Source organism: Sceloporus occidentalis, unplaced genomic scaffold (assembly GCF_023333645.1).
Source record: "Sceloporus occidentalis isolate IW3139 unplaced genomic scaffold, rSceOcc1.0.p SCAF_9, whole genome shotgun sequence".
NCBI classification, from domain to species: Eukaryota; Metazoa; Chordata; class Lepidosauria; order Squamata; family Phrynosomatidae; genus Sceloporus; species Sceloporus occidentalis.
The window spans coordinates 48,119,542-48,143,917 of NW_028316989.1; the positions used below are offsets into that span (position 1 = coordinate 48,119,542).

The 24,376-nt window shown below is 43.0% G+C and overlaps 1 protein-coding gene across 3 annotated transcripts in view; it reads left to right on the forward strand.

The window, feature by feature from the left end:
- The window catches only part of LOC149307491 (protein zwilch homolog), a 66,869-nt gene that overhangs the window by 8,313 nt on the left and 34,180 nt on the right, over positions 1–24,376 (forward strand). Inside the window, exons 17-21 of one of the 3 annotated variants that reach the window (XM_089539283.1) lie at positions 712–830; positions 1,431–1,504; positions 10,472–10,572; positions 13,645–13,855; positions 16,944–16,973. In XM_089539283.1, the coding sequence (XP_089395409.1) occupies positions 712–830; positions 1,431–1,504; positions 10,472–10,572; positions 13,645–13,744 (394 nt within the window). In that variant the 3' untranslated portion in view covers positions 13,745–13,855; positions 16,944–16,973. Of the gene's footprint in view, positions 1–711; positions 831–941; positions 1,236–1,430; positions 1,505–10,471; positions 10,573–13,644; positions 13,856–16,943; positions 16,974–24,376 lie in introns of those variants that run through there. The other 2 variants (XM_089539282.1, XM_089539284.1) reach the window with 2 other exon arrangements.

The window sequence follows — 24,376 nt, forward strand, 5'->3', positions numbered from 1 at the left end:
TTCACCAAGATCTTGTTCAATGTTGATGGGGCACAATGTCAGGGAGGGAAGTGAGAAGTGAATGGAACAAATGGTGGCCAGTTGAGTCGGGAGCTGAAGCTGCCAACCAGCTGCCTTTGCATGGTTTGGGGGAAATCATTGTGTGAGGATTTTGCAATACTGTGCTGTGCCCAAAAAGGGACTTGTGGGGACATAACCCTTCTTTGGGCCAGCATAAGTCACTAAGAGCATTCTGGCCTCAATGTGTTAAAGTTTGTTGTTGCCTTTTGGAAAATGGGGTCATGAGAACAGAGACAGGATGCTGAGCCTTCGCCTGTGAGCCAGGAGCAAAGCAAGTTACCTCCCAGGAAGGTAAAAGAAGTCCACAAAAGGCCAAGGGGCAATGCCTGAGGATCTAGACTATGAGTGAGTTGGGCCCATGATAGTTAGTTAGGGAGGAGACATTACAATTGAACTTTAAGAAGAGGTGCTATCTTCCATTTCTTGGAGATCCTCCATAAAGTGTGTGTCTGAGTAAGAGGAAGCATGTATCATTTTGATACCTAAGCATCTGGTGTGATGCTTCCTTTAGAAGTAAAGTATGGGGGTGTTGTGGGAATTCACAAAGGAAAGGTTGATCTGCAGGTTGCTCACCTTGATTTTGTATCCTGCGCCTCCGGAGTATTAACTTTCAGCTGTTAGAGCAGTTTTTCATCTTCACCTTTTGGTCAGTGCTTACCCGCAAGTCTGGAGAGTGGAAATCAGCAGCGGACAAGGACTGAAAAAAGTGAGAACAATGTGGCAATTCAGCACCAGCCCTCCAGCTCAACAAATGTACTCAAGCAGCTTTGGTGAGTCTGAAATGTGGTGTGATACTATTTTTGATGTTACATCTTTTGTAGCCTTTCTGATAGTGCCATTTTTCTTTTTCTTTCCTTTTTCCTTCTTTCGTTTTGGTTCAGTAATGCAATTGGTAATGGGCTCTCACTAAAAGGGTAACTGCCAGCATAGGCATATCCATCCCAAGACACTTTCCTGGCTGAGGCAAAGGCTGAGGTTGTGCTCCCCTCATTGATGCTGCCTCCAACTGACATACAGTAACGTATTGGTCCGTCAGCTGACTTCAACTCTGGGCTTGGAGGTGAATTTAAGGAATGTTAGAGCTGGTTGTATTGAACCCGTACAGTATAGCTCTGTCCTGTCTTCTGCTTCGGAGCATCTTTCTCCATGTGACAGTTGCCTAACTCCCTCTTTCTATGCATTCACCATGTAGTTGAACTGGACAGACCTGAGACCTGTGTGAAGAATCAGTCCTTCTTGCCTTAATAAGAAAGAATCCTTACAAATAGGTCTGGTGCCTCTCTGGTATCCAGGCCATCTTTTAAGCTGCTTCTTGCAGCTTTTCTCATATTATTATCATTATCATTATTGTTGTTGTTGTTGTCTTTCAGGCCTCCTGGATGATACAGACGTTTGTGGCCATAAAGAGGAAATGTGTTTTATCACCATGACTGATAGTTGTCCGGTATATTTTTGATAACAGTAGACTATTTAGGCATCCTTAAAACTGTTATTGATAAACGACATAATGATGAAATTAGCTGCATTATAGCTTAAGAAGAGTGAATGCAAAGGGTAAAAATGTATATATATAACCGCTGGGTGTTAAAGTAACATGCATTTCATATATGCACATAGATATGTATATAGTATTTATGTAATATTTACAGTATGTCTGGTGCCTTTACTAAACACAGGGGAAGGAGAGGGAACTCGCAGTCAGTATTTTTAGGACTGTCTTTCTACGGAATCGACCCAGGAGATGGTTCTGTCCCTGCCAGATTGTCCAGAAGTTAGATTAGTGCATCACAATGACTGTTAAATGTATAAATTAATCCAGAAGCATGCCAACAGGGTTGGAAGACAAATATTGTTTGTATCTCTAAGAAAGGAGGCCTTTTTGAAAATAATAAAAACAAAAACATCAACAATGTCCTTTCCACTGGCATTATTGTTAAAGTCCATGCTAAGAGTGTTCTGTTTCTCCACAACAGTTGCCCTCCCTCTTTTATCGCTCTCTGCCATTCCTCCATTAGTCTCAAACAATGTCATGTCTTGAGGATTTAAAAAGGGTTTTAAAAGGTTGCCACCAAATTTCACCCAACACCAGCTTTGGCTTCTGGCCATAGCACCATCGCTTCAAGCACAAGGGTGACCAGACATCCTCCTTCTCCATGACACGCCTTATATTTCAACCTGCCCAGGAGGAAGTGCCCTCCATTTGGAGCATGACTAAGAAGCCTGAATTCATAGTTATGTTACTGTTTTTAACTTTTATTGTTGTAATAGCCTACATTTTTCTTGGATCTCCTATATTTTGAGGTGCCTTGTCCTCTGCGGCTATGTCATCTGGTCACCCTCTTTCAGCCAGAGCTTGGGAGAAGTTACTGTTTGTGATTACAGCTTCCAGAATCTCTTAGCCATCATAGAGGTAGATGGATTTTGGGAGCTCTAGTACATTGAAAGTAACATTGACACTCCAAAGACCCTCTCTTTGTCACACACAAACACACACAAACAAACAAACAAAAGTACACACACTTATCCTGCAAAACACTTGTCTCATGCCTCAGCCATTGTAGCTGAATTGCCCACAGGAAACTTCCACAGGCATTGAAGTGTTGTTTAGGCTCTTTTGCAAATCCTAAACTCGTTTATAAATGATGCCTCTCTCTGCCTAAGACTTCTTTTATAGTGATAGACTTCGTTTGTAGTAATCAGACACACAACTCACAAGGTAATCGGAAGCACTTAAGCCATATGCCATTCACACCACAAGATGGCAGCATTGGCACAGCATCGCCCATTCTTGTTCACCAGTATTTGCATGGCATAGTGCTTTGCATGCTGGACTATGACAAGACCAGAGTTCGAATCCTGGCGTATCCATGTAAAGCCATTGAGTGACCTTGGGCAAGTCACCCTCTCTGTCTCAGAAGACAGAAATGGCAAACCCTCCTCTAAACCAATCTTGCCAAGAAAGCCCCATGATAGGTTCACTTTATTGCCATAAGTCAGAAACAATTTGAAGGCGCACAACAATAATGAAGTATTCAGCCTGGTCTGTCAAAGAACTTGAGAAGGGTTTAGGTCAAAGCCTGAGCAAGTGATGTTTTTGGACCATAATGCCCTGAATCCTCTAAACCAACAGAGTCAGTGACTATGTAACTGGATTTTAGGGAATGTGGTTCCCAAAAGTGGCTTTTCCATGTTCTGGGTTAAGACTACCGTTCAGACAAAGGGAGCAGCAAGATGGGGAAGGATGGTGGGGAACATTGAACAACACTCCAGTTCTAGTAGTGGAAGTGAAAGGAAGCTCCCCAGTGGGTTGCCAGCTCCAATTAACCAGGGATGGATATTTACTCTGTAATCAAGCTATTAATTGCTTAATCACACTCAGCAATCAAGGAATGCTTTCAGGCTTAACTGGCATTGCTCTAAAGTCCTCACTGGGCCCCCAGGCTACAATTCAACAGCACTAACCTAAGTCTTTCCTTCTCTTGCCTTGTGAAAACCAGACTTTAAAGCATAAGCATGATGCCACAACTGGAGCAAACTGTTGTAAGCCTAGCGTTCTGGTTTCTGTGGCTTCATCTGCACTGCAGAAATAATGCGGTTTGATACAGCTTTAATGGTCAAAGCTTGATGCTGTGCAATCCTGTGCAAACCTATTATTATTATTATTATTATTATTATTATTATTATTTATAGTTTAGTGAAATATTTAGCCTTCGCTGTCAAGAGAGCTTTGGTGCCACAACAAACTGCCATTCCCAGAATTCCGCAGCATTGAGCCACGGCAGTTAAAGTGATGTCAACCTGGATTATTTTTGCAGTGAGTTCTTGCCCTAGAGTGCATCTACATTTGTAGAAACAATACAATTTGACATTGCAGCTCCTGCCTATGGATTCCTGGGGTTTGTAGTTTGATAAGGTCTTTAGCCAAAGAGTGCTGTGCTTCGCCAAACTATAAATCCCAGGATTTTGCAAAATGGAGCCATGGCAATTAAAGTGTCAAACTGCATTGTTTCCATAGTGTAGATGCATCCCTACAAAACTTTCCTTTGGACTCAGGGGAAAGTTTGTGCTATATAGTTAATGGAAGGATCTCTGCTCCACTTTTCAGTACAGTATCCTGCAGCATGAAATGAATGTTAGCATTTAGAAATCTGGCATTTGGAGGCATCAGAAAGCATTTCGTTTTCTATGTAAATTCTCCAACTTGGCTTAGCCACTAAAATGGAATATTTTTGGATGTTTCTAGTCTTGTTCCCTCTGGGTCATGGGGCAAATTTTTCTTCTTTAAAAATGACTACAAAAATTATATATACATTTTTAATTCAATTTGGTTCTTCAGCAAAGTTTGCTGGCATTGTTTGAAGAAAAGAACTTTGTCTCCTCGGGATTATTCTTTAGCTGTAATAATGAAAGAAAAATCTGATGTGTGTTTCTTTCAGCAAAACTGGTGTCCCTTTAATGTTCTGCCAATCTTCCGTCTTGCCAGCAATGCAAAGTTTAATTTTTTTTAATATATCCAAAGCTAAGAATTAAGAACTCTTGCTTAAATTCATTGTGGATATTACAGGCTCTTTCCATGGCTGGCTGAAATTCTTGCAGAGTGGATAAGTTGGGATCTCCTGGCTCCAAAGTTTCATGAAATTGACTGGATCCGGGGATTTATTTTAGGAATGATTCCTACTGAGCTTCAGGTTTATTTACATTAAAAACATATAGGATTTGTAGTCCAAAACAACCTTTCCCAGCAAATGATGTGTTTTAATACTGTACTAGTTTAATTCCATTTTAATTGTCGCTTTAGTAAGTTTTTAATTGTACTGTGATTTTAGACCGTAAGCCGCTTTGAGTCCCAATTTTGGGGTGAAAGCGGGATGCAGATAAATATGATAATAGCAAGCTCACATCAGTAAAAGAAGTTGAATATACCAAATATACAAAAACAGACCAATTTTGTACATACAAAAAGACATGTTTAAATTGCATTTAAACCCTTGATACAATTGATACTATTAGGAGCCAGTGCCATCTGCTCCAGCTATTTCTTCCCATTCACCAGTCAGTATAGTCCATCTTGCACATTCCCATTTTCCCCAAGGGTCTTAAAGGCAAGCATTTATGTATGAGAAAAAAGTAAAACCAAACACAGGGAGACTCCTATTTATTTAGGTTATGGGATCAGCAGAACACCGGATACTCAGATTGTTTCTATTATCAATCTGTAACCCCGACATTTGTTTTGGTTCCCTTGGGAAGTCTGCCTTTCGGATCAATATTAATTATGTACCACTAGACGGCAGCAATCTTGAGTTAAAGAAGCAACTTTATTTAATGTGCAGTCGGGAGTGTCTCCTTTTAACCCTGCAAGTTGTTCCCGTTGGACACTAAACCGTCAAAACATTACTGTGGGCTTTTGGTTTCCGCCGGGATTTGTTTCTAGAACCGCCGTGGATACCAAAATCCATGGATGCTCACGTCCCATTAAATACAGTGGCATAGTGAAATGATGTCTCCTATATAAAATGGCAGAATCAAGGTTTGCTTTTGGGAATTTGTATATACAGTAGATCCTTCGTATCCAGTGGGGTTTGATTCCAGGACCCCTCATGGATACCAAAATTCGTGGATGCTCAAGTCCCATTAAATACAATAGCAATATTTTCAAGCCATGGATGCTTGAATCCATGGGTGAAGAATTCATGGTCATGGAGGGCTGACTGTATTTTGTTTATGAATCCATCCCTTTCTGACACCCACAGACACGCTAACAATGTTATCTGGACATTTTTAAATCCTGAGGTTTTCCTAGACAGAGGGGTCACTCAGACGCTGTTGTTTTTTAGCATGATTGTGCGAATAATCTCACTCACATATTCTGGGTTTGTTGTTCACAGTATGGAACCACATGTCTGGGAGTTTGGTTGCTCACATGTGCCTTGAATAAAGATACCGTCGATGACGCAAACGTATTCCAAGTACTTTCAAGGCATGCAAGGTTTTATCCCAGGTCTGTTCAGACAGTGAAGATAATCCAGGTTAGGGTTGTTCACATGCATTTTGAATACATCCAATTAAACTGGGGAGGGGGGGGGCTGCCAAAAACAAACCCTGTTTAACTTGGGATAATCTATGTTGGGGGTTTTTCTGAGTTTTCCTGCCCTGGCATACTGGATTTTAAAAGGCTATTTTAAATAGTGTTTTAACCTGTGTTTTTACCTTGCTTTTAACTACTTTTATTCTGTATTCCCTTTTTACCTGTGCTGGTCTGTGTCCATATTAAAGATGAACTGAACTGAAGTGAGTTTTCCTAAAAGATTTGGATTCTCGGCCGTGTGAATAACCGATGCAAGTAAACCTGGGATAAAACCCAGAATGTCATGAATGTGCTTCGGATGCATTTGTGTCATCGACTTCATCTTTATTCGAGTGCGGACACATGTGAGCAACCAAACTTCCAGAGATGTGCAGAGATGCTGTTCCGTAGCATGAACAACAAACCCAGAATGTGTAAGTAGGATTATTAGCGTAGTTGTCCTTAAAAAAGCAACATGTGAATGATCCCAAAGATTCATCCCAGATTATTTTCACTATCTGAATAAGCCCAGAGAGGAACTGGGACATTTTAAAAGCAAGTGAAAAGTGGGATGACATGATTCATCAGGACTGTCCCAACAGGGTGACTTTTTTCTAATGTCCATTTACCTAGAAGAATTAGTATGATCCAAAGCAGCCAGACTTGGAGAACTCATTGCTTGCTTTCTATGAGCAGGAAAATTTGGCAGCAAGCTAGCTAAGACATTGCGAAAGATCAGCACTGATCCTAAAATGGCAGGTTTCGTTGCCCTCATTCCTGCTTTTCCAGATGCCATTCCAAGATTGCTATCTAACTAATTTCTTTTGCAAAGGACGGTACAGCTTGTCCATGTATTTCATTTAGGGCTGCTTAATGGAGGATTAACAAACACCCCCATTTGCATGTGTAATACAAGCTGCTGTCTGTTCCTTTATCGGCGCAGCTTGGCTTTGGAGTTTTATGGCATGGGTAGGAAAAGGAAAAACTTGGAACAGCAATAAATCTAAAGCTCGGAGTATCAATAATAGGCAACATGAAATTGGTTCCAAACTGTCAATCATGCATCTCTTTTGCTGGAAAGAGGAAAAGGTAGTTCTCCAGAGAGGAGGACTTCTGTATCTGAAACACATGCAGAAAGCAAGCGAACTAAACAATCTCACCTAGGATGGCCCTGTGCATTCACAAAGCTGTGGTTTGGGATGAGGAGAGGGAAGGAAAATGCATATTTTCTAGCTGTCTTCAGTTTGGCATGAACAGTGTATATCAACCCTTTTCTCTCCCAGTTTTCCAGGTGCATTTAAAATGTCCCAGGTCTGATCTGCACTGCAGAAAGAATCCAGTTTAACTGCCATGAGTCATAGCAGTTAAAGTGGTGTCAAACCGGATTACTATTTCTGCAGTGCGAATGCAGCCCAAGTCTCTCATTTGTCCTTCAAAACCATCCAAGGTAAAGCGTAGACAGTTAAGCGGTTGAAAAAAGACACAAGCTAACCCTAATAAGATCCATGTCCATAAAATCCAGTCCTCCCTAGAACGGCATCTATTTAGGCAAATGTCTGGTACGGATGCTACAGATCCCGGCTACTTAGCCCGGTTGCTAAGTGATGGGGGGAGAACATTAGGGTTAATGACTGTAAGGCCCAAAGCCGTCTGTTCAGTGGCGCGGGCCCTGAACGGATCGGACATGAACGCCGGAGCTGTCAGGGACATGGCCACCTGTGCTGGAACATTTCACGTCAAAAGCCTTTGTGCCGCTTGAACAAACGGACCCAATTAAGAGGCCCCAAAGCCTCCCTCCATCCATCCATCACTAACACCCGGGATAAAAATTGACATCTTTTTTAGAAAGATGGAGGGGGGGAAAGTCCCCTTTTGGAAAACCCTTAATGAATGGCTGTGGCATTGGCTGAAAAGGCGGAGAGGACCTCGCCTGGATAACCAACGTATATTTCGGGTTGCTTCCTCTCCTGACTTCCCTTCGGAGAGAGGCATAAACACAAAGTGCTGTTAATTATTTTTTAAAAAAAGACAACGGACTACTTCTGCTACTTTCCGTCTGTCTTTAATGTGGCCTCTATGATATGATTTAGGATTGAAATGGCGGGATACTGTGACACGAGGGAGGCTTTTCAAGACCCAAATGACGGGCATCCCTAGGCAGAGGTTCACTACAGGGTTGGGGACAAAAGGAGGTCATTGCCTTCCCAAAGAAGAATTCTGCCTCTCCATGAAACATTCCTTCGGTCCCCAAATTTCTAGCGTTGTATCAAGTGAAATATTGCAACACTCCATTAATTCTATGCTTTTGTAGACCATTCAACACAATTTATGGTCAACCTCTGGCAGATGTTCACCATAGAATTGCACTAGAGGACCTAGAGATTCCTAGAGAGAACACTTCTCTAGGAATTTGTGTAACTTATGGTCCACTTCCAACAGATGTTGACCATAGACTTGTGCTGGAGGACTTAGAGGTTCCTGGGGGGAACACTTTTATAGGCATTTGTAGACCCTTCAGCGCAATTTATGGCTACCTTCCACCAGATGTTGACCATAGATTTGCGTTGGGCAACCTAGAGATTCCTAGAGAGAACACTTCTCTATGCATTTGTAGTCCCTTCAGTGCAACTGATAGCCAAGCTCTGGCAGATGTTGATGACAGAAGTGAACTGGAGGACCTAGAGATTCATAGAGAGGCAATATTGAATGCTTTCTCCTGACGTGTCTCCATAATTGTATCTCCCCATGCAGTCTCTTAAAATGTATTTCTAAAAGATTGACTGAAGTTTAAAGTTAAAGCAATGCTAGAAATTTGGGGAGTGGAGGAGATTGGCAGAACTTTTATAGTGGGGGTGTCAATGCCCTAATTTTGCCCATAGTGCCAAAACTTTTGTGATAACCCTGCAGCAAAGTGCAGCAAAGCCAAACGGGGATTGCATGAACTACTCCTGAGTCCTGTTCCAAACCACCAAATGCTCCTGAGGTTCATCCTACAGAATTGGAGGGTTGTATGGAAGATGAGGAGGGGTGTCTTGGTTGACTGAAATGCACCGATTGCATCTCTTCTTTTTATTCTCTTTCCCAACTCTTTGGAGCACGAATGACAGGCATTTGTCATGCCAATGAACTGCAAAACTGTTCAAGTAAGGCTGAAAAGGATATTTAGGGTGTTCTGCGAATGGCTAGCAGGGACTTCGGCAATCCCTCCTCAGCTTCACACGTGGAACAGAGCATCCATAAAAATGTGAAGGAGACATATTTGGGATAGACAAGCCATGGGAGATCACTTTATGGCTCGAGATCAGCATGGCTATCACCTCTAATTACTGAAGAAATAAGAGTTAGCAAGTTAAAATGCATGTCGGCTTTGACCTAAATAATCCCCATTTTAGATCCTGCCTTGAAACTAAGGCAAGGTTGTTGCTCTTGTTGTTGTTGTTTGTCAGTTGCACAGGAAAGATTTAGTGCTCTGAGGGTACATATGCTTCTTTGGAGGAAACACAAAGCATGGACCATTAAGTTTTGAAATGGGAGAGCAGCATCTTCAGACTTCAGCACACTTGATAACCCCAAAAGGGTTTGCATGCAAATCCAGACACCAAAGATGCCAACATAGAGTCAGGCGGCATTTGGCAATGAGAATAGAAGTTTTAATTCTAGACCTCCCATGGAAAAATCAAAGCCCGTGCTTGTGAGTAGTAAATCAGGCTTCTGGATTCAAAATCAAATCATTCAAAAGAAAGAGAAGATTTTATTGTCTGACATTTTATTCTCTGCAATTTAGACTTGCAATACAATGCATTCCTGCCTGCTGGAGGTGCCAAAGAGCTACATGTTCCATTCCTTTCCTCTTTACAGAGCTTGGAACAGTTACCTTTTTGGAGCAGACTAAATGCCATAAAATGATTTTTGGGGTCCCCGAATGCCCCCTAGGATCTAAGATGGGGCACTTTGCTGTGTTTTTAACTTCTTCTCTCTTTTGTGCCCAGAGAGAGAGCCAACAAGTCCAACATTCCACAATCCTTGTAATACCCAAGCAACTCCATGCAATACACACAAAAAGCACTCCCAGTGACAGTCAACCAGATTTTGTTTGAGAACCTCCAAAGAAGGAGTGTCCACCACCCTCCAAAGGAGCAGCGTCTTCCACTGTCAAACGTCTCTTACCATTAGGAAGTTCTTCCTAACGTTGAGGTGGAATCTCTTTTCCTGTAGTTTGCTTCCATTGCTCTGGGTCTTAGTCTCTGGAGCAGCAGAAAACAAGCTTGCTCCTTCCTCAATATGACATTTCTTCAAATATTTAATCATGGCAATCATGTCACCTCTTAACGTTCTCTTCCCCAGGAAGGACTTGGTGGTTTCCATACCTTTCGCCATTTTCGTCACTCCAGCTTGTCCATGTCCTTCTTGAATTGTGGTGTGCAGAACTGGACACAATATTCTAGGTGAGTATTGACCAAAGCAAAATAGAGCGGTACTATTACTTCCCTCGATCGAGACACTATACTTCTATTGCTGCATAAATGCATAAATGGCATTAAGTGCTTTGGGTACACGCACCAGGTGGTTCCTCTTCCCTTGACAGGTTTTTGGTTGACATTTGGGCTTATGCCCTCCATCATTCCCTGGGATGTGATTCTGGTTACTATGTTAGCAGCCTTGGAATGATAAAATATTTGAAAGGGGAGAGGGGAGGAATATACACACTGTGGTGAGATCAATTTATGATTATTTCTCTTGGTTATTTAACTCTCAAAGAATGCAACGCTGCTACTCCATTAAATGACACTTAAGTCTGGTTTTCTTCAAGAACCGTTCTGCCTGGCAGCCATTCCTCACTCGAGTGGGCCCTGTGGGAACGGTGTGCTCTTTGCCCATGAATCGAAACGAGGCCTGCGGTTTGCTCAGTCATGCCAAAGAGAAGGGGACGATCCTTTTCTGCCCAACACTTTCTCCAACTTCAAGGAAGAAAGTATTGCCCTTAAGTTTAGCGTGGGTGGCATGGTGTTTCCAGGGTCACAAAAACATCTCCCCAAACATCTTTTGCCACAGGAGCCCAAGGCAGGCTGCACATGGCAGTAGATGCTGATGTTGAGAACTTAGTAGCAGTGGATGATAGGGTTGCCTTAGGATTGCCATAAGTTGGAAATGTCTTGAATGCACACAACAACAACAGATGAGAATTCAGCTTGTCTTGTGTCTGCCAAAGGAGCTAAACTTTGGATCTGGCAGTGCATACAGTGCAACATGTCACAGATGACGCTAGGGTCACCTAATGCTGTCACTACAAGGCTTGGAGATGCCAGGTCAATGGTCCCTCTGGATTAGATGTTGAAGAGAAAGCCTCCAATCTGCTTGCCACCAACAGCTGATGGACTGAGGAAACTGTCCATGACCTGGTTTGTTCTGGTTTAAACATCTTTTGCAAGTCCTGAAGGGATCCAAGTGCCCTTTGGCAATGGGAGAGGTTTGCCAAAGTTCACTGTAGTGTGCCAAAAGTGTCTCAGCCGATGACCTCAGTGACCAGGTAGGGAGACCATGTACTTTCAAGGACCTTCAGTCTCTGGGAGTCCCAGTCTACTTGCAAAAAGGAGCACCAGTGCACACCAGAAGACAGATGTGCACATCTGAAGTGTCACCCCGTGTTATCCACACCCCCTTAGAAATGCTCCTGAATTCCCTGGGGATCAGCAGTTGCTCTCTCTGGAGACTATCTGCCCCTTTCTCTACCTGGAAAAGGTTCAGCTCTGATTTTTTATGCTTTAATACTCTTTAAAATGGGGGGAGGGAGTTGAGTGAAATTGCTAACTCTGTGGCTACTTCAGCTCTGCTGGAATGCATCCCCTTGGTCTCCAAGGATCCCCTATGGAATTGGCTCCTCTCCATTTGTGTCAGCCTCAATTTACATCACAAGTCCAGGAATGCAACCTTGTAAATTGAGACCGGCCTGTATTTTTTAAATTTACATAATTATATAATTCATTGCAAAGCCTTCACACACGTCTCTTAACTGGTTGCCGTTCCATTAGCAAAACATTTGAAATATCTTCCCCTGGTGCTTTTTCATGAATTTTATTATTTTGGCAAACAGGGAAAATCCTTAGGACTGATTTAAAAATGCATAAAAGCACTTTGACACCACCTTTATCTCCCATGACTCAGATGTTATGGAATTCTGGGAACTGTAGTTTTCTGAGATATTTAGTCTTCCCTGTCATAGAGCTATAAATCCCAGGGTTTCATCACATTGAGCCCTGGAAGTTAAAGTGGTGTCAAACTGCAATCCAAGACTCCAGGAAACCAGGGTTCAAATCCATGCTCAGCCCTGGAAACCCACTGGTGATTGACAATGGACATGTCACACTCTCTCAACCTCAGAAGAAGCCAGGAATACCCCACGATGGGGTCACCATAGGTCTGAGTTGAACATGAAGGCGCATAACAACTAAGTAAATGAAGGGAAAGGTCAGAAGCTGAGCATAAAGTCAAAATAAGGTACAGTCATGCTATAAGAAAAGTGTATAATATGTATATGAATTCCATTCAATCAAGGACTCTATCTAGAATTATAGATTAAGGCAGTGGTGCTAGCTTTATAAAAATTGAAGGTTCGGAGCTAGTTTTCTTAGAACGACAACAGTGACTGCTAAATTGAAATAAAAGTAGTGCGTTTATTTGTAGAGGAAATCTACCTTAAATGTCCAGTCCGCTTGTGTCATCGATCCAGGCTGTACTTCTGCCAGAAAAAAAAACCCTAATCTTTATAAGTTGGGCTTTGGAAAGGGTAAGACAATAGTGGCCAACCAGGACTGGAAGTCAAAGCTCTGGACAAGATGCAAATCAGTCATAAAAAGGAAACACAATCCATCATACACAGGCAATAAAACTTTGGGGCAGGTGAACAAAAGCTTTGATGGATTCTCTTCCCTCTTCTGATCATTCATGACTAGGCTCTATCCTTGTTTGAAAAAAGAAAGTGGCAACCCAGCCAAGTTCAGTTTAATGGGCTTTGCATCATAAGTCTCTGGAGGGACGCCAGTTGGCATCTCCAAACTGGTAGATCCACCTTGAGAGAAAGGCAAGTCATACACTCCAGGGCATTGTTACCTGGAGTCTAGCCATGGCACGGAGTCCTTCTCCCGGGAATAACCAGGGAATCAACAAAAATAAATCACAATGAACAGATTTTCTCATGAAGGATTTGTTGCTGTTTATTGCCTGGTTATTCACGGGTTAATGGCACTTTAACGCTTTCAACGTGACGTCGTGTGAAAACCTTTATCACAATTGCGCAATTTTCATGGGATATTCCTGGGATAATGGTTGTCCAATCGTGTGAAAATCTTAATTGCGAATGCACGATTTTCACAAGATAACCCCATTGATACTTCCAATTGCCCCTGTGTGATAAAGTCCTGGACTCAGGGATGGTGTGGAGGCTGCATTTAAAAAGCTTCCAAGGATGCAATTTGCCATTTTCAGGGTAATTTTAATTAACTCATTTATTTATTTTGTAGGGAACTCAGTGGTGTTCGTTCAGAAGAGCTGTGGGAGTGGAGCCTGCCAAGGTTCAGAGGAGGTCAAAAATACTCAAAAACTACCCACCATCTATCTTAAAAAAGGAGAAAGTGGCCTAAACCTGGAGAAGAGGAGGACATCCTCAAAAATGCACCCAAGAATTTTTGCCCTTCCCTGGGCAACCAGTAGACATTGCAAGGAGACGCAACAGTGAGTACTGCTACTTATTTTGTTGTTTTGCCAAACAAAACATGGAGCCCTTGTCCTTGTCACCAGCTCACATAACGCACTGCATTACTATTAGCATGTTTTATGTGCAATTAAAGTGATATTGGAAATGCATTGTTGCTCAAATCCCAAAAGTAAAAAGACTCACGTTAATGCTTCTTTGTGACCACTTTAATGGCGGTTTTTGTGCGACGTGTGAAATCATTTCGTGTAATTACATGGTTTTTCCGAGATATTCCTGGGATAAACTCCCAATCTCTTTTGTGTGATAAAACACTTATGATTCTTACCCTTCCCACTTGGCTCAGTCAAAAGCAAACAGCTGCAGCCATTCCTAGCCTGTGTTTGTTTCTCATTGCTCATCCTTTTGCCACCTTGACCAGAGTCTGACGTGGCTTGGCCACACTGTGTCCCAGTATCCATTTGCAAAATGTTGGGAGGCTATGTCCACCCCAAACACACCGTGTATTTTAAAGAAACTGCACCAGACCCACTTCTGTTCTGCAAACTCTCCGCTCTGCCCAAGAGATTAAGCTCCTGAAGAAATCCGAAGCAAGGTATGATATACCTGATGCCAATACATTGTTTTGCTTGTGTGGGATTGCTTGCCAGCTTTGTTTTTTTGGACGGGAACCTTTTAAATCAACATGCTCCAGAAGCACGAGAGGCATTTGTCTCCCATGAAAACCATCTCCCACACCCTCTGTAATTAAAAGCAATCTTAAACTCCATCTTCCAGCCTGAGAAAGAGGCACTTTTGCAGCAAGGCTGAGTGAGACTGTGGGCAGGAGGAATGTGACTTGAAAGCCTTAGGAGTTTACCCTATAAATCTTTTTCCCCGTCTTTCCTTTTCAGCTGTAGTGGTGCATTTTATGCATTTCCCCCCCTTTGCGTTGTGAACTGTGGAACTGTGACTTCTTCCTCCCCTCCTTGGGAAGTCGAGGGCCCATGTTCCTTTTGGAAAGCAAACCAGAGATCCGATGGAGCTTGTTTTATTAATTCTGTAATATGATTACTCCTCCCGGGGTCAGAGTTGAGCTTCATTCTTCTGATGGAACAAGAGGGCTCTTTCTTGGGCGATTTATTACCAGGGACCTAATTTATTGGCTCTGTCGTGGGTCGTGGCGACACAGAACTTTGCTTATTCTCTCGAAAAAAAGCATTGTTTATGCAACAGGGCTTTCTGCCGGAGGAGGGCTGGCATTGTGGTTGCTGCCTCTTAGCCTAAATAAAAACCATATAATCGCTAGGTGACCCAGAAATCTGGGTGGCAAAACCACCGAGGAAAGGAGAAAAAGGGGGTTGTTTGGATTCTGGATGGCTTCTCTTGATGCCACGCCAAGGACACAAGGCGTGGATCTGGAGGACACTGTTTTGGTGCTAAAAATGGGAATGGACCCATTCACACAACATGGTTATAGCACTATCATGGCTGCATCCTACAGAATCCCAGGGATATGCACTTTGGTGAGCACTAGAGCTCTCTCTTTGCTGAGAATTCAAAGTATTTCCCTCCACAAACGGGACATCCCTGGATTTGGTAGGATGCGGCCGTGGAACTATTGACAGCTAGCATGGAGTAGTGGTTTGAGTGTTGGACTGCGACTCTTTAGACCAGGGTTCGAATCCCGGCTCGGTCAGGGAAACCCATTGGGTGACCTTAGGCAAGTCACACTCTCTCAGCCTCAAAGGATGGCAATGACAAAAACCCTTCTTAAGAAACTTGTCAAGACATTGGTGATACTATACAAAACCTGCAGCTGGATAGACAGTAAGGGAAGGAAAGAGAGGCTGATGGATATAAAAGAGGCTTTGTAAGAAGAAAGTTATTTGTCAGAGCCTTTGCTAACTGAGGCATGGGTATATTATTATTGTTGTTGTTGTTGTTAATTTTCCACCACCTCCACCACCATTTCCTCTTTCTCCCTTTTTAAAATTCATGTATAGGCCGCATTCACACTGCAGAAATAATCCATCTTGATGCCACTTTAACCGCCATGGCTCAATACTATGAAATTCTGGGAACTGTAGTTTTGTGAGACATGTAGCCTTCTCTGTCAGAGATCTCTGGTGCCTCGAATCCCACTTACAAAATTCAGGATACACAGCCCCACATTCCTGGAGGTGGGCTTGCTAAGTTGACAGAAAGGTTAAATGCGGAGCCCACCTCCCCACAAAGAAAGTACCCAATCTTTATTATAAAAGGTTGGCTAGGAAATGTTCAAACAAATATTTTATAAAGAGGGATTGTGTGCATGCAACAGAGAGGCTCACTGTTTCCTCCTGGCTTTCGGTGAGCTTGCTCCAGCTACTAGAAGGCAGGTCTCTCTGATGGAGATGGCAAGGACTGGCGGCTGAAAATGAAATGCCATCTATCTTTCAGTACAGAAGACCAGAGCTGGCTAGCTGTCAGCGCGGCCTTTATTATTCTACCACGCCAGGGAACAAAAATGCACATAGCTGTCTGCACAGGCAGCGCGCGAAAAGTCTTTTGTGCAAACTGTATATTTATTTATTTATTATTCTAGCACACCACAGAACAAAAAATGCGCATAGCTGTCTGCACAGGCAGCATGCAACTGTGCAATTATTTGCACGGTCTTTTGCGCAAATTGTTTGCACAGTCTACAGTATCTTTTGACTTGTTTCTTCAGCTTTTCACTTTCTTCACATTGTCTGGGGGTGCATCTATGCAGTAGAAATAATGCAGTTTGATGCCACTTTAACCGCCATGGCTCCGTCCTATAGGATCTCAGGATTTGGAGTTTGGTGAGGCCCCAGCACTCTTGGGCAGAAAAGGCTAAAGATCTTGAAAACTATAGATACCAGGAGTCAGTAAGATGGAGTTACAGCATTTAAAGTGGTGTCAAAATGCATTATTTCTGCCACGTAGATGCACCCTGGATTTCACAGCCTCTCCTGTGATAACATGTTCCTGTGTTGCCTTGGACTCCATGTGGATTCCATGTTTGGTTTGTTTTTTGCACTGTGGTCCTTTGAAGAAGACTGCATTTTGGTTGATGTGTTTTGATTTAAATTAATTTCATGTTATTGTTGTTTGGGAATCAAGTTGAAGGTACATCACAACAAGAAGATCAATAGCAGGCAAAATGAAGAGGAAGAAATAGTGGAGAAGGAAGAGGAGAATAAAACTATATCCCACTTTCCCCCTAATATTGGGATCCAAATTGGATTACAAAAGTTAAATTTGATTCAGAAGAATTATAAAAAGGTCTAAGATGTTATGATTAAAATGAAGTTAAACAATTTGTAGTTAAATGCTGTCAAGTTGACTTTGGCTTATGGTGATCCTATGAATGAGAGACCTCCAAGTCATTCTGTCATCCACAACCCTGGATGCCTTCTACCTTTCCAATCATTATTGCCTTTTCTAGTGTCTTCCCATGATATGGCCAAAGTACGACAGTTTCAGTATCGTCGATACATAGAATTAAAACCCCTTGCAACAAAACTGTTAAAAGACAAACGATAAAAATCCACAGAGCAGGTTGGACTGCAACTCTCACCAGCCCTTGCTTGTGTCTCCATTGGCAAGACATGCTGGGAGTCGCAATCCATCAACATATGAAGGGATGCATTTTGCTCACCCCTCTTGCAGATACTTTCCCAAACATTTCTGGCTAGAGGGGCTGGGAATTGCAGGCCATGAAAACACCTATCCATCTCGACTTTGTGCTTTCCCTGTTTTAGACACTAACGCTTGGTCTTCTGGAGAGGGTGAAACAGAGACACACATTGAAGGGAAAGACTCCCTATAACATGACTCCTGCTTTACTGTTGACTGATAGGCAGCAACACCCTGGCATATCAGTCGCCACAATCTTGCAGGTAATCTTGGCTCCCAGGCACGGGCACCAGAAGAAAACAAGCAATTTGGAGGGAATCTTGCCCAAACAAGGCAAAATCTCCCAGACGTGTTCCTAAGGTTGGGTCCCCAGATTGCTCCATGTTCTTCAGGCTCCTCTCCACAGACCGCAAAAAGAAAGATTGAAAATGGAAGATCCCGCCATGGGTGTTGCAAGAAAGTGGAGATGGCACTATCTTGAAAAACAGGGGAGACGGAGGAGTTGGCAGAGAAAGACCAAGTGAATTAGGTAAACACTTGGGACTCTCGCCTAAAAGCCCTATCTCAGACTCAGAACCCATCAAGGAAACCCAATAAACCTAGCTTAGGAAGGTCAAGAGTTGCACCAATGTCCTAGAAGCGAGAAGCAACTCCATGTTGCCCATCTTTTAAGGCCGAAAGTCTTGCTTGCTTGTTGGACTGTCCAACTTCTAATCTTTAAGAAATGTTGTGGCTGACTTGTTTCTCAGTTTATTTTAAGTAATGCCGATTGAAGATTCAGCCCCTGGTTTCCAGAGTCCTAGTACAACATTCAGACCAAGTAGTTCACATCTAGTTGTGAAGGCGCACAACAGCAGCAGCATCAACAATAAATATTTTGGTTAATAAAGTACGTTTTGCTCATTAGTCTCTCGGGTTAGCTCATAATCCAGACTGGGAGCAGTGTGGCAGCGCTGGTTGGGGGATTCTGGGCTTTGTAGTCCATAAAAAGTAATGTTTCCCCAAAGCTCTGCACATGAGCTTTTTCTCACTCGCTTGAGCACAGTTGAGCATAGCTTTCCTCACATCAGAGTCGGTTCACTTTATGCCTTGAGGCAATTCATTACTATTTGCTGGCTAAAAAAAAGGGATGGAAGCAGGAGAGGAGGCTTTGGGGATTCGCTTTTCCAGCCTGTCTGTGAAATCCGGAATGTGTTGGTTTTTATTGCCTGTTTCCCTGTATTTATGACCCATGTTTAAGCTGTAGCTGAGGAGTGGGCAACTGGGATGGGCTTGTGGGCCATTATTCCGCCCCTGGGATGACTGCAGGAATGCCAAAAAAGCAGGCACAAAAACCCTGTGAGAAGAGGCCAGAAAGCCAGCCCTGGGTTTGGAATAATGACTTTAGCAAATATTAGGCAGTGCAAATATTTGGGTCTTGCAACCTTTTGCAAAAGCGAATGGCCGTAAATCATAAATCAGCAGAAAGCATCAAAAAGGATTGGGCTTTGGCGTTAAGGCATTTGTGAAAGTATTTGGAAAGATTAACAGTTTACAAGATAAAGTATATTTTTGGAGGGGGAGCATTGCTAATAATCTCTTTTGGTAGACTGTAATAACATGATGAAATTTACACTTACCCAGAATATAATGAAAGAAGGTTATCATATCCCAGAAACCCAAGGAAACAAATGGGAAGTAAATATATGTGTATTTGTAATAGTCAGTATATTATTGTAGACAAGTGCACTGTATGTATATTTCAGTTTGCGATTCTCTAGGGTGTGTAAACTGTGTTATTGTCATTTTAATATGGAAATCCTAAAAGAAAAAGTGAATGGCTATTTGTTTGGGTCCTCATAGACAGCACACTTGGGCTGTCATGCACAAGTCTCTCTATTCATTGGGCATGAATCATTTGTCAAAATTTTTAATGGTATTGTGTTTTTGGACTGTAAACTACTGCTTTGAGACCCAATTTGCAGGGGAAAGTGGGCTACAAATAAGCATACAGCAATGCTGCGGTTATACCAGGGTTGCAGCCTAGAGGTCCATTCACACTCTGATTTTGTTTTCCTATGCAATCCTGGAGTGAAAAGCACTAGAACTCTCTGGCTGAGATTTCTAATCACTCCCAAAATACAAATCCCAGGAGTCCATAGGATGTAACCGTAGTGATTAAAGTGGAATCGCATGGGCATCCAGAATGAGCAGCTAGCAAAAATGGAAAACTCATAACAAAGACTGCAAAAACCAATGACTGAATCAACAGTTATGAAACGGCAGTGGAGCAAACCTAAAACAAAAATCCACCCTAGAAAATTTACATTTTCAGCTGAAAGCTAAAATGTAAAAACCCAGACCAAATAATTTTGAATAAAATATAGCAGCGCTTCCTCACTCCTTTCAGGCTGCATTCTTTGTGGAGCGAAACCGGTTTGCATTTCTGGATGCAGCAAAAACTGCCTCCTCTTCCTCCTCTGTGTGCTCCTAGCATTACCCAAAGCCCCCAATAGCTTCCCAAATTCCCCACCAATCGCTGCAGCTGCCATGTGAAAAACTGTTGATGAAGTGGCACCTCTCCCAGCTCGCATCGTCCACCTCTGTTTATATAATGAGACTTGTTGCTTTCAAGTGTTCCTTGGCACTATGGAAGATTGTGAAAGGCCAACCCATGAATTTGGCAACAGGCGTTCTGAGCCTCCTGGCTGAACTCTCCCTTCTCTCCGCTTTGACTTTATTCACTACTTTGTGATGTGCATAAACATCATCGGGGCTTTTTTAAAAGATAATTTGATTTGTAAATCTCAGCGACCGTATGCTGGGGAAGAGGTTAAGAGGCTTTTAAAACAGAGATTGGATGATGCTTTGATAGTGTATTCCTGCATGGCAGACTGGATGGCCCTTGGGGTCTCTCCCAACTCTATGCTTCTTTACGATTCAATGGGGTTTTCCAGTTAGGGCGAAACCCATTTCTCAATCTAGCAATGGGTTATTTCAAATATTTTTTCCAACTCTGTTGCAGCCACTCTTTGTTGCTGGGCCCAAGGGCAGAAAATTGTCCCCTGGATGCACTGCAGTTGCTTCAGCTCCACCTGAACCATTCAAACTTATTTTATTCAGGTGTTGTGTTGGGAATCAGTGGGTTGGTTTTGATGCTTCACAAATGGCACCCTCCTCCTCCTGTTCAGTTTTGCTAACAGAATGAGAAAGAGTTGCATGCAAAACAGACAGATGGAAACTCCTGCAAGTCATCTCTCCCAAGAAGGATGTTTTGTTGAGTGAAACATTGTATTTGGAGGGAAATTAAGGATTATTGAAGACTATGGAGCATTGGGTGCTGGGTTTAGTGAATGAATGGAGACCTGGACTGCTGAGAACAAGATTGTTGCAGTTCCAGGCAAATCTGATCCTCTTGATAGTCTGACGCTGTTTGTGGGAGATCTTATGAGAGAGCTTACCGATTCCCAGCAAGACTCAGGCTTTGGGTCTCGGTACAAAGCTGGACTTTATTAACCCCTTTGGAGTGTCAGATTGGTCAAGAGATAGGAAGCAAGGAAATCTGGAAAGCAGTTGAAAACCTGTTGTTGTTAATATCATATATATATATATATATATATATATATATATATGAGGCATTTAAAAATCTTAGCATTGGAAGGGACCACAAAGGCCAAAGCTCTTGGCACACAGAATGCAGTAAAGCACCCCTGAAAGATGCCCATCCAACCTCTGTTTCAAAGCCTCCAAAGAAGAAGAATCCACCACCCTCCAAGGCAATTTATTCCACCATTGCACAGCTCTTAACAATAAATAAGTTCTTTGATGGAATCTCTTTTCCTGTTATCTGAATCCATTGGTCCATGTTCTAGTCTCTGCAACAGCACAAAAACAATCTGGCTCCATCATTTTTATGACCCCGCACCATTCAGACATTTAAAGATGGCTATCCTACCTTCTCGCAGTCTTCTCTTCTCCAAGGTAAGCATGCCAAGCTCCCTCAGTCATGCCTCATAATTCTTGCTTTCCAAACTGTTTCATTCATTTCAGTTCAGCAAAGGTCTCCTTCTTTGGAGGTCTTCAAAAGGAAGCTGGGCAGCTACCCTGCTGGAGAGGCTCTTGCTCAGTGTTTCCCAGACTTTGGTCCTCCAGATGTTTTGGACTTCATATCCCAGAATTCCTGATTGTTGGCCAAACTGATTAGAGCTTCTGGGATTCAAAGCCCCAAACACCTGGAGAACCCAGAAGCCTCCACTATCCTGGTCAGTGGTCTGGGATTCTGGGAGCTGAAGTCCAAAACACCTGGAAGACCAGTGTTTGGGAATCCCTGCTCCTACCTGAAAATACTATGCTGAGCAGGCAATTGGACTGGATGGCCCATGAAGCCCCTTCCAACTCTAGGGTTCTGTAGAATCCATGCACCAAGGCTAAATTAATAGACAGGTTGGTTTTGCCATTTTTGTGCTTTGCCAGCAAGGGACTCAGGGAGCAACATGGTGAAAAACGCACCATTTTAACTTGTCTTCTTTGTGGCTGCCAGCAAGAAGGAAAGGCGCCACTTGAACAAGAGCCTTAAGCAAGTTTCGATGCAGAGGAGCACTGGAGGACAAGAGACAGCCGGGAGAGAAGAGTTAAGACCTAATTGCTGCAAAAAACTCTTGTTTTGGGAGGGAAAAGTACAACGCATAATTGCTTTTCTATCATTACCAGTCTGCACTGTTCACGTTATAATACACTGGCAGTTGCTCTGACACAATGAGGGTTTTTAAAAAGAGAAACCTGCCATGTTTTGATTTATTCCAACCTTCCACTTAAAAAACATAAGCCATGCCATGTCTAATATGTGTAGCATCCCTCCCTGTAGGTCCCCCCACAGAAATAGGAAGGCATGGACTCTCCTAACTTTAGTATTCAATGATATTTCTTTTTGCTTGAGAATCTTATCTTGTTCCTTCATAGCCGCCCTTCCAGGTCCTAGTCTTCTTTTGATTTCTTGATTTTGATTAATGACTGAGCCAAAGTACAGAAAATCTTGACCTATTTCAGTGTCAAATCATCTGCTTTGAAGTTATGTAGATCATAGCACAGTGGTTTGAGTGTTGGACTAGAACTCTGGAGACTAGAGTTCGAATCCTGGCTCGACCATGGAAACCATGGAGAGTCACACTCTCCCAGCCTCAGGGGAAGGCATAATGCTGTATAACCCCATAATAGGGTCACCAAAAGTCAGAAATGACTTGAAGCCACACAACAGCAGTAAAGCATAAATCCCATGTTTCTTCCAGAGCTGCCCAAAGCACAAAAATGTCTTGAAGGCACACAATACACACACACACCACAGATCATCTGTGGCCATTACTTTTGTTAATGTTCAGTTCTAAACCAGGTGCTGTATGCTACACTGTGAAAAAACATTGGAGTGCTAGTGGTCTCTGAGCCCCCAAATAACCCCTTGGCATCCCATATGCACTAATGGACCACACCTTCCTGACCCCAGTGATAAAGAAATGAACTAGGTCCTGGAAGGCCCCTGCTAAAACCTTCCAGCTTCATCCCACCAAGGGTTCATCCTTCTGCATTGCTGTCTCCAATGTCTTCCAGTCTTCCATGCTTTGGCAATACAGCAGAGGGCACCAAAGGAGCACACCATCCATTCCTCAGTGTGCATGTGCCTTCGTGTTGCCTGCCGACCTATGGTGGCCCCATGAATTTCATAGGGTTTTCTTGGGCAGTGAATCCTCAGAAGTGTTTTTGCCAGGTCCTTCCTCTGAAACATAGCCTCTAGCAGCTGGCATCCGTTTGCAGTCTCCCATCCATGCCCTAACCAGAGCTGGTGTTGCTTAGCTTCCAAGATCAGATTCTGGTGCAGTTTGTTTGCCTTCAAGTCACCTTGTGTCATCATAAATCAAGTCAACTTATGGCGACACCATGAATTTCATAGGGTTTTCTTGGGCAAGGAAGACTCAGAGGTAGCTATGCTTGTTCCTTACTCTGAAATAAAGCTTGCAGCACCTGGTATTTTTTGGAGGTCTCCCATTCAAATCCTAACCAGGGCTGGCCCTGTTTAGCTTTTAGCTGCCTGCGAAATTTAGTTTTAGTGGGATGCTAGGACTGAGTGGGTGGCCTTGAAGTCTGAGGGCCATAGCATCACGGCCGATGATGATAATAATAGTTTGGGAGGAAAGCCCAATGAAAGAGGGTGCTCCTTGGGTGACTCACGGCTGCAAAAACATCAGAGTGTGGCAAAACACAGCCATGGCGACAATTGGGATTGTGGCTGTGAGTAATTACTAGGGGAGGAATACTCAGAGGTGTAGTCATGTTAGCCGGTTGCACTCTTGAGACTCACTGAGGGGGAAGGAAATTGGACCCAAAAATTTTGTGGGTTGCATCTCATTTTACTTGGAGGCCCCAGGGGAGAAATGGACATCTTTCTGGCTTGCAAAAGTGTGGGTGAAAGTTGTTGGGCTCTTGTTGTGCGCAGGTGAGGTGTTCCTTCACTCAACGGGTCCATTCAGGCACTGGGCATCCATTGTCAGTCTCCCATCCAAGTCCTGATCCACCAACATACAGTTTGGAGGAACCAGAACTTGGAAACCAGGCTATTATTTGAACTTCTAAAAGGATGGGGGGAAATCATGCAGCCCCCCCCCCAAAAAAAGCTCCTTTTCCATCCCTGGACTCCTCCAAACATCCCAAATTGTCCTCCTTTTTTGTCCTCTCCAAAGGGGTGGATTTCCTTTCCTGGAAAGCAATTTTTACCTTTTTAAATCGATTGCAGGAGGAAACCGAAAAGTCTCCACCTGTGACATAAAGTGTCAAAATTGTGAATCAATAGCGATTGTGAATACGGGACAGTTACCTAAATTTACTCATCTGCAACTGTTTTGCATTCACAATTGCATTAGTCACAATTGTGGCACTATGGCCACAGTCCT